Raw genomic sequence first — 10,956 nt, 5'->3', positions numbered from 1 at the left:
ACTGTGGATACTGGAAATCTGAAATAAAAACAAAGTGCTGGAAATACTCAGCAGGTCTGACAGCATCTGTGGAGAGTGAAACCTTTGGAGTCCCTATGACTCTTCTTCAGATGTCACCAAATGCCAGGCCTGTCTGTCCCACAGGGGTTTCCCGCACGTGAATAAATTCACTCGAGTTGAATGTAGAAAGCAGTTGGGTTTCTGCTGGCTGCCTGACACGCAGCCTCTTCCCCCCCCCCTCTCTTAACCTATTGCCCACATTGACACCCTGTACTATGGCAAATTAAAATTAAAATTAACCCCCATAGCATACAAAATCAATTGGGGGTAGAAATGTTGGCACGGTAGCACAGTGGTGAACACTGTTGCTTCACAGCACCAGGGTCCCAGATAGGATTCACGGCTTGGTTCACTGTCTGTACGGAGTCTGCACGTTCTCCCCGTGTCTGCGTGGGTTTCCTCTGGGTGCTCCAGTTTCCTCTCACAAGTGCCGAAAGACGTGCTTGTTAGGTAGTTTGGACATTCTGAATTCTACCTGTGTACCCGAACAGGCGGAGGAGTGTGGCGACTATGAGATTTTCACAGTAACTTCATTGTAGTATTAAAGTAAGCCTACTTGCTAGTGGTTAGCACAGCTGCCTCACGCCGCTGAGGTCCCAGGTTCAATCCCGGCTCTGGGTCACTGTCTGTGTGAAGTTTGCACATTCTCCCCGTGTCTGCGTGGGTTTCACCCCCACAACCCAAAAATGTGCAGAGTAGGTGAATTGGCCACGCTAAATTGCCCCTTAATTGGAAAAAAATAATTGGGTACTCTAAATTTTTTTAAAAAGTAAGCCTACTTGTGACAATAAAGATTAATAATAATAACAACTTATTGTCACAAGTTGGCTTCAATGAAGTTACTGTGAAAAGCCCCTAGTCACCACATTCCAGCACCTGTTTGGGGAGGCCAGTACGGGAATTGAACCCACACTGCTGGCATTGTTCTGTATTATAAGCCAGCAATTTAGCCCACTGTGCTAAACCAGCCCCATTATTATTATTATTGTTATTAGCGCAGCTTTAACATGTCTTTCAGGGCTAACATCACTCAAGTAAAATATAACTGCCAAATGCAATTTGCAGCTCTCCCCTAATCACATTCCATAAACAGTTTAAAATGTAATTTCAAGATAATACATTTGAAGAAAGGAACTAAAAAGTGGGAGTTTTGAAAGGGGTTTTCAAGGATGCCACAGAAACAGAGGTCTCACAATCTGATAAGATGAGCTTCTCACAGTTGGCCTGGGCACGTGTCTGGCGACTCCCTGGAATTTAAAATTAACTGACAGCAGTTCCACACTCCAACACATTGGGTACAATCACTATGTTAACTTTACAATTCAAATATAATCACACAGATGGTATCGCAAAAGGAGACTGTATTTTAGGCGCCGTATGTAATCATAATACATCATTGCAGTAATCCAATAAAAGTATGGATAGCTGTGTTTTAAATATGCAAATGAGCAGAACAACAAAAATATGTTTTAAAAAACGTGAGTGTATCAGATGCAGTTCCACTTGTTTGCCATTTCTCGTGAACTTTGCCCAGATTCAGCGACAGATGTTCCACTCGGTTTGATTTGGTTTGCTGTGTGAAGGAGCCCCTCCTCTTTCCTGGGCTGGATCTTCGCACGATTGGTTTAAAAGTAGTGACCTGGAAGGTGCCTCCTTCCTGAAGTTTATGGTGTGGCTTTTCAATTCAGTTCACTTTCCTCCCCCTGCCTCAACTGTGCATTTCTTCCTTGCAGGGTTTCAGCGAGTAGAAAAGCATGTCAGACCAATCTACTTTCGATACCAATGTTGTCACGGTGACCCGCTTCATGCTGGAGGAGGGAAGGAAGGCGAAAGGCACCGGGGAATTGAATCAACTTCTCAGCGCCCTTTACACCGCTGTCAAAGCCATCTCCTCGGCCGTCAGGAAGGCTGGCATCGCGAACCTGTAGGTATCCTCTCCTGCATGCCTTAACCCAAGGGTACCTTGTGAGATATCTCGGGTCAGATTGTTATTCCAACTCCTGAATGTTTTAATACTTGGAGTGGTTGCACAGTTTTAGGAAACGGATAGTTTGTGTTCACTTTTTGTTTTTGACATCCGCCCTTCAAATGAAATGTTCTTCAATTGTTAATGAGTTGCAGCTTGATTTTGACCCACCGTTTACGATACAGATGTGCGTAGCTCTGCAACAGCTGCTCCTTGGAGGAATTAAATCTGCGATAAAATTTGAAGAGCTTCCCAAAACATAGCTTGAATATTGCAATAACTTAACCACGTCACATGTTGATTGTTTGCTTATAGTTTAATTCTGAATGATATAGTTTTGACGAGCGAGGTGGAAACATATTCATGCATCTTTTTTTCATATTTTTGACTCCATGCAAGTGTCTTTTTAAAGAAAACTTTGTTTCGGAGTTAAATCCAGTCTTTTTAGCGTTTTGAAAGTTGGGAGGTGTGTCCTGCGGATCTTCCAATCGGAGAGCACAATTTGTACAAACGTGCTGTCTCATGCTTGCATTGCAGTAATATTCCTTTATCTATTAGAACCATACAATCCCTATAGTGCAGAAGGAGGCCATTCGGCCCATCTATGTTCTACGTCTGCACCGACCCTCTGAAAGATTTTGATTTGATTTATTATTGTCACATGTATTAGTATACAGTGAAAAGTATTGTTTCTTGCATGCTATACAAACAATACATACCGTACATAGGGAAGGAAGGAGAGACTGCAGAATATAATGTTACAGTTATAGCAAGGTGTAGAGAAAAGATCAACTTAATACGAAGTAGGTAAGTAATTAAATAAGAACATTGTTAGAGAGTTTAAAAGAGTTAGAATTAAGTTTTAGAAGCATAGAACGAAAGTAAAAGATAGAATTAGAGGGTATGCTGGGCACAGCTTGCAAGAAGTCGCCTTACTCCGGCGCCATCTTTCTTTTGTAAGCACTCTACCTAGGCGCCATTCCCTTGCCTTATCTCCGTAACCCCACTTAACTTGCACATCTTTGGACAGGTGGAAGGAAACTGGAGCATCCAGAGGAAACCAACGCAGACATGAGGAGAAGGTGCAGACTCTGCACAGTCGTCCATGGCTGGAATTAAACCTGGGTCCCTGGTGCTGTGAGGCAGTAACCACTGTGCCACCGTGCTGTCCATTTAAATAGTTATCTCTAAACAACACCTACTCGCCTTCTCTCTAATATCACCTCACTTAAAGATCTATGTAATTTCAGGTCTGGCAAGTGCCACTCTCTGTCACTGTATATCAGTCTAATAACCGCTCCCTTTGTGAGCTTACATTTCCTGTGTCATTCTTCACTCTATCATCTATTTGATATTGAAATTCTACCACAATTAAAAAGGTGTGGTTATTTTAATAGGATCTGATCAAGTTTCATTGAAACATTTTTGAATGCTTTCCAAAACAAATCTTGTTCAGAAGAGAATCTAACTTTCAAAACTGAATTATCCCACACTGATGTCGAAACAGGAAATGTTGGACGTACTCAGCAAGTCTGGCAGCATGTTTGGAGATGAGCAATTCTGGTGTGCACCTTTGGCATCCCCACTGACCTATTTTTCAACAAAGGTTGAACAATACTAATGCTGTTCTGACAGTGATTCTTAGCTGTTATTATTCATGGGACTGTAAAAGATAAAATCCCAGAAATTCCATTAGAAATTATTTGAAAAAGGTCCACAAATATCTTACCAGACTTAATGGTAAAGCCTGAAAAGGAACAAAGCTACTCTAGAGGTGGGATGGCTATTGTCCCACCAAAGGTATCTACATGGTTCAGGTTAGACAGGGAAGCAATTACAGTGCTGTGCCATTTGCATCTAAGAAATCAAAAGCCAAATCTCCACTATAGGGAGAGCACTACTGGTAACAGTCAAGCACCCATAGCCTCTATGATCATGCCTCTGGTTCCTTCCAAGAAACATTCGCTGTATCTAAAATTAGCTGACTGCATATGTATCAAATGGGTAACACTTTCACCCAGCACAAATCCATTGCTGGATTTCCAAATGTATTTGCCGTCTTTGATACCCATAAAACCATCTGAGCAGCTAGGCAAATACAGTGTCCTGCCTGAGCAGAAGGAATTTCTCCCGAACACGGGGCGCGATTCTCCGACCCCCCGCCGGGTCGAAGAATCGCCGGGGGCTGGCGTGAATCTCGCCCCCGCCGTGTCCCGAATTCTCCGCTACCAGAGAATCGGCGGGTGCGGGAACTGCGCCAGTCGGCGGGCTCCCCCCAGCGATTGTCCGGCCCGTGATGGGCCGAAGTCCCGCCGCTGTCAACCCTTGCCAGCCGGCGTGGATTGAACCACCTACCTTATCGGCGGGGGCTGACAGGGCGGGCTCCGGAGTCCTGGGGGGGGGGGGGGGGGGCGCGGGGCAATCTGGCCCCGGGGGGTGCCCCAAGGTGGCCTGGCTCGCGATCGGAGCCCACCGATCGCCGGGCGAGCCTGTGCCGTGGGGGCTCTCTTTTTCTTCCGCCTTCACAATGGCCTCCACTATGGCGGAGGTGGAAGAGACCCCCTCCACTGTGCATGCGCGGGGATGCCGTGAGCGTCCGCTGACGCTCCCGCGCATGCGTCACCCGGCGAAGTCCTTTTGCCGCCAGCTGGCGTGGCGCCAAAGGCCTTTCCAGCCTGCCGGCGGGGCGGAAATCACTCCGGCGCGGGCCTAGCCCCTCAAGGTGAGGGCTTGGCCCCTAAAGGTGCAGTCCGCACCTTTGGGGCGGCGCGACGCCGGAGTGGTTCCCACCGCTCCATTACGCTGGATTCCCCTGCCCCGCCGGGTAGGGGAGAATCCCGACCCTGTTCTGTTACTTCTAACAATGCATTCTGCTGCTTAATGCCTATATAACATGCAGCAGTCACAATAGTTTCATCCAAAGGCAATCATCTATACTGGGCATCTTGAAAGTGATGGGTCATTGGAAGGATGACCTGGGTGGGGAGTCTCCATGCTCCAGTAATTTGTGAGTGCTAATCCCTACTCCTGTCTTGTTGACAATGAAGCCATTTAAATAGATACATAAATTCTGGTCAACAGTGTTCCATGTTCAAGCACTCCTTCAAGCAACTAATTCCAAGTGCTTTCTTGGGCAATGAGCAGGTAATTTATCCCAATCCCAAATATGAGGAAGAAATGGCTGTGCAAGTGTACTTGTGTAACACACGCTTCCTCCTGATTCAGCTATAATTGGGATTTCATTACCTTAAAGCGTACATACCTTTTAATAAGGTTGTCTAATAATTGTACTTCCTCCTGATTCAGCTATGATTGGGATTTCATTACCTTAAAGCGTACATATCTTTTGATAAGGTTGTCTAATAATTGTAAAATCCAGTGTGTGTTTTGGGAATGCTATCTAGGCTAATTCACCATGCTGTTACATCATTCAGTAAAGAAAGTCCAATTTTATTTTTCATAAAGTAGAACCTCCAATTTCAAAATGTATTTTTAATGGGTAGCTTTAAATCTATGTTTGTCTGAACGGGATCCGTGTAGATGATTGTGCGGTTAGCTTGCAACTATCCTTTCTTTAGAGACAGAGAATTGTAGTTTAGTTCTGTGCACTGCCCTGTCTTGAATAACTAATGAGACCTGGGCTGTGGCAGCCTACGGTTTGTGTGCTGGTGTGGCGACATTCCTGCTTACTTGCAAAGTTACAACACAGTTTTTTTTAAATTCTCCAAGTGATTGTATTTCATGCTGGAGTATTTTTTGCCTAGCTTGGTCAAAAGTTCATTGTTTTGTAACAATGGGGCTTTTAAACTGCTGCAATGAGGATAGAAAATATTTGCACAGCAATTAATTATTAGCTTGTTTCAAAGTTCAACAGATTGTGCTCTGAAAACTGCTACTTTTGTATAACATTAACAAAACATCATTTAAGTATTTTGAACAAAGAAATTCAGTTATGCAATGTACTTTGCTATTTTGGACGTTTGCAAGAATTTCATGTTCTGAATAAAATATGGAGAAGAAATATTCTTTTGACTGTCATAAAGAACAGTACAATGTGAAGGGATTGAACATATTTTACTTGCTTAATTCTCTTTCTTTTCACCCTCATCTTTATCCTTCATCTTTCCTACTTCTGCAAAGTATGTGTCATTTTTGGCTGAAGTAAAATCATACACATTAGAATTCACTGTAAAATGTCTCGTTGTTAGTGTAGCTTGTTCCTTTATTGGTATAATACTTCTCGTAATTTAAAAAAAAATTCAAATTATGTTTGAAGAGAACTGTTGTGAAATTTATAATAGACTAATACAGACCTGACAAATATCTAACTTCCTGCGGGTAATGTACATAAAACTAACCAAAACAGGGACCGAAAATCAACTCATACTTGTTGAGTCTAAAAGATTCTTTCTTTGCTGACAAAGAAGGTTATCTTCTAATTCACAATGTGTCAGAGTTGAAAGAATGATATAAAAACAGAAAATACTGGACAATCTCAGCAGGTCTGACAGCATCTGTGGAGCGAGATAAAGGGAGCTAAAGTTTCGAGTCTGGATGACTTTGACAAAGAGTCATCTTTGCTTTTATGAAAGAATGATATGTTGTGCTAACAGCAGAAAGTCAATAGATGTAAAACATTTACTGGGTTTATATTTATTGAGCTTCTTTAAATTAATTCCTATTAATATAATGACTTTTTAATCTGCACACTTTTATTAGTCACATATCGTTTTAGTTTTTTGTTGGTTTGACTGTTATGCAATTTGTATAGTTTTACAGAGTTTCATAGAGTACTTTTGAATTAGCTAGCCTTGCCCACATCACTGATTTCAACAGGTCAGGCTTATTTTAATTATTTTTAATAGGCTTCCAGCCAGATGCTCATTGAATGGGCTTCCAGCCAGATGCTCATTTATATCGGGGAGCACACCTCAAGGAAAGAGGGAAATTAACATAACAGGCAGTAGGATTCTGGAATAAAAGACTTGCATTTATATAGCGACTTTCATTACCACCACACATTATAAAGCACTTCACAGGTTTTGAAGTATTGTCACTGCTGTAACAAAGGGAATGTAGACACCGATTTGTACACACAACAAACTCCCTCAAATAATAATGTAATAACAACTAAATAATCTTTTATTCAAATGTTGATTCATTGAAGGATAAACATTGGCCAGGACACTGGGATCAGTCCCCTGCTCTTTTTTGAAATAGTGCTATGAGATCTTTACAGTCACATGGGGCTCCAGTTTATCTTCTTGCCTGAAAGACAGCACCTTCCACCATGCAGCACTCCTTCAGTATTGCACTGATGGTTGTGATTCAGTGAAAGTGATATGAATAGCTGACACAGTCTAGAAACATAGCGGAGTAAACTGCCTCTTCAGCAACCTGAAAGCTATTTTCCATTGATTATATTCCACTGTGGGATTGAAATTTTAATTTCAATTTAATAGGGTTCATTTTTGCAATGTTATAATTTTGTGGTGTAATTTGCCTGCCTCAATTCTAACCTAGCTATTGAATGCCTTAAGTCTCTTGACATGACAGCAACTCCCAGCCCAGTCTTTCTGCTGTTATCTGCAGGGATGTCCCCCATAGTCAACATAACTCCAGAGGAAGATCTACTGCCATCTTTGGCTATGACCCTGTGGTAGTGTGCCCCTTTTAAGGGGGTGAGTTCTCGGAGGGCCAATCGTGAAAGAGCATGCAAATCCTGGGGCTGAGCATGGGTTTTACTGTTAGCTAGAAGTTTGGAGTTGTGGAGTACAGTAGCCTTTATCTCACTCTCTGTAAATATTTATTTAACTTAATAAATAGTTTATACGTTAATCTATTTGGTGGTTGTCAATCTTTCATGATACTACATTTGGCAATGAAGATCAGAGTGCCCTCCTGCTGCTACAGAAATGGGGAGAGCAGACCTCGTGTGGAAGCTTTTTCTTTGAAGTAAACATTTTCAGCAGTTTGAACTAGTTTAAAATGTCATTTTTGGAAAACTTGAGCCATTTGATCCTAACATGGAGCAGTGGGTGCTCTATGTCAAAAACTTGCGCTATTTCTTTAAGGCCAATGCAATGGGGTTTGGGGGGGGGGGGGCGGAGATAAAGAGAAGCAGCGGGTAATCCTATTAACAGCCTGCAGAGCCCGACCTATAACCTGATTAGGAGTTTTATTTCTCCAGATGCTCCGACTCCAAAACGTTCGAGGAGCTTGTGGAATTAGTCGCAGGACATTATTATCCAAAGCTTTCGGTGATCATGCAAAATTTAATTCGACAAGAGTCCCAGGGTAGAGAATAGCGCCGTTAATGGTGTGCCTAAAACAAATGGCTGAGTGTTGCGCATTCGGGACTGCACCCAATGACATGTTGAGAGTTAGGCTAGTCCATGGTGTTAACAACACGGTCATACAAAATAAATTGTTAGCAATCGCAATGATTACCTTTTAAAGAAGGCATTAGAGGTCATGCAGGCTATGGTAGTACTGAAAGGAGAGGGGGTGGGGATGGGGGTTGGTGAGGGGATGGTGTGGAACTGCAGAGCACTCAAGAAGACTATGTCCACCAGGTTCCGTGGGAACCTGCTGGCAGTTGTGGAGCCAGGGCTGAAGGAGTAGAAAGTAATGGACAAAGAGGTTTGGAGCAAAATAGAGTGCAGAGATATAGGGAATTTGGTCCACCGATCAGGAGCTATGAAGAATGTTAAGTGGTGTGGGGGAGACCACCCCCAGGAGAAAGGTGTTATGCCTGCAGTAGGAGGGGCACATTAGGAGGAAGTGCAAGGCTAGGCAGGGCCTACAGCGCATCAACAAAAATAAAATTATGACTCCAGTACACAAGTGTTGAGAATAATGCTGAAAATGGATCTGCAGTATACAGCTTGAACAACATTTTTAAGGTGGGCAAGAAAGCCTCAATCACAATTGTGTTAATGGTCAACCGTGAGCCACCTGGAACGGAGGTTGACCGGGTGGCCTCCGCTACAGCTGTAGGTGAGCAAAAGTTAAGAAGCACGACGGCCAGGCTAGCCACCTCGGGATCCTGAAACAACCACAAGGCTTGTGAGCTACTGGCACCAGTCAGTTCAACTGCCTCTAATAGTCAAGGGCCAAGCCTGATGGGCTGAGATTGGCTTTGCCAAATTTAGACTAATTTGGTTGGAATCTTCAAAATTAATGAAGGAGACTTTCATGATGTCTTAATAAAATACCAAGAAGGGCAGCACGGTGGCGCAGTGGATAGCACTGCTGCCTCACGGCGCCGAGGTCCCAGGTTCGATCCCGGCTCTGGGTCACTGTCCGTGTCAAGTTTGCACATTCTCCCCGTGTTTGCGTGGGTTTCGCCCCCACAACCCTAAGATGTGCAGGGTAGGTGAATGGGCCACGCTAAATTGCCCCTTAATTGGAAAAAAAAATGAATTGGGTACTTTAAATTTATAAAATAAATAAAATACCAGGAGGTTTCCCCCGAGTTAGGATAGAGGGCCTGAAAATAAAGCTGCACGTGGATCCTGAGGCCACCCCAAGTTTAGCAGAGCCCCACCCACCCTCTATGCCTGAGAAGGTTAAGTCTGAACTTAAGTGGCTAGAAGAATTAGGCATCACCAAGCCTTTGTTTTAAAGTATGTTTATTGAAGTTTTACATAATAACAAGATAACTACCAACTAACCGACAAGAACATAAGAGTACAGAAACAAAAGTTACAAGCAAATATCAAAAACACATACTATAACTAATCCCCCTTACAGCTGAAGGTGTTTAGATCCTTACAAAAGGAAATAAATGGTTGCCTTCTTCGGTAGAATCTCTCCACTGACCCTTGTTTTGTTTTTTAATTTAGAGTACCCAATTAATTTTTTCCAATTAAGAGGCAATTTGGAGTGGCCAATCCACCTACCCTGCACATCTTTGGGTTGTGGGGGGTGAAACCCACGCAAACACGGGAAGAATGTGCAAACTCCAGTGACCCAGAGCCGGGATCGAACCTGTGACCTCAGCGCCGTGAGTCAGCAATGCTAACCACTGCGCCCCCGTGCTGCCCCACTGATCCCCTGTTGATGAATTTTATTTTCTCCGTAGAAATTACATTAAATTGCCCAACCTAGCAGAAGCACTCAAAGGAATGGGAGACCTCCAACTAAGCAATATTCGTTATCAGTCAGGCAAAAGCGACAACATCTGCCCTTACCCCAGAATGAAAAGCCTGAGAATCCAAAACCGCAATTTAAAATATATATATTTTTATTAAAGTTTACATTTTTACACTGTACATTAGGATAGATATGATTACAGTTTACATGTTCCTTTTCGGCACCCCTTCGTTCGCTGTTTCCGGGTCTTATCCTCGGCCCTTTACTTCACCGTGGGTGGTTGTTTGATGTTTGTCTGTGGGCAGTGCCCTCCTTCTCCCTTTCTTGAAGGTACCCACCATTACACGTGAGAACACCACCCACCAGGTACGCAGTACATACTCGTGCAACTCAGCCAACGTTGTCTACCTCATACGCTGCAGAAAAGAATGTCCCGAAGCGTGGTACATTGGCGAGACCATGCAGACACTGCGGCAACGGATGAACGGACATCGCATGACAATCGCCAGGCAGGAATGTTTCCTGCTAGTCGGGGGACACGTCGGCAGTCAAGGGCATTCAGCCTCTGATCTTCGGGTAAGCGTTCCCCAAGGTGGCCTTCAGAACACACGACAACGCAGAATCGCCGAGCAGAAACTTATAGCCAAGTTCCGCACACATGCGCTAATCCCTCAACTGGGACCTTGGATTCGTGTCGCATTACATTCTCCCCCCACCATCTGGCCTGGGCTTGCGAAATCCTACCAACTGTCCTGGGACAATTCACACCTCTTTAACGTGTGATTATCCCTCTCTCCAGTTGCTCCATCTGGACCTGTAAAGACTCAATTACC

General features: G+C 43.7%; 1 protein-coding gene across 1 annotated transcript in view; it reads left to right on the top strand.

The window, feature by feature from the left end:
* Window positions 1–1,719: 1,719 nt before the first annotated feature.
* Window positions 1,720–10,956, top strand: part of LOC140429560 (fructose-1,6-bisphosphatase 1-like) — a 41,016-nt gene continuing 31,779 nt past the window's right edge. Inside the window, exon 1 of the mRNA XM_072516721.1 lies at window positions 1,720–1,984. Coding sequence (XP_072372822.1) covers window positions 1,815–1,984 — 170 coding nt within the window. The 5' untranslated portion in view covers window positions 1,720–1,814. The remainder of the gene's footprint in view (window positions 1,985–10,956) is intronic.

Source organism: Scyliorhinus torazame, chromosome 9 (genome assembly GCF_047496885.1).
Source record: "Scyliorhinus torazame isolate Kashiwa2021f chromosome 9, sScyTor2.1, whole genome shotgun sequence".
Lineage (NCBI taxonomy): Eukaryota > Metazoa > Chordata > Chondrichthyes > Carcharhiniformes > Scyliorhinidae > Scyliorhinus > Scyliorhinus torazame.
The sequence above is the reverse complement of the archived record's forward strand: the minus strand, read 5'-3'. Positions and strand labels throughout refer to the sequence as shown.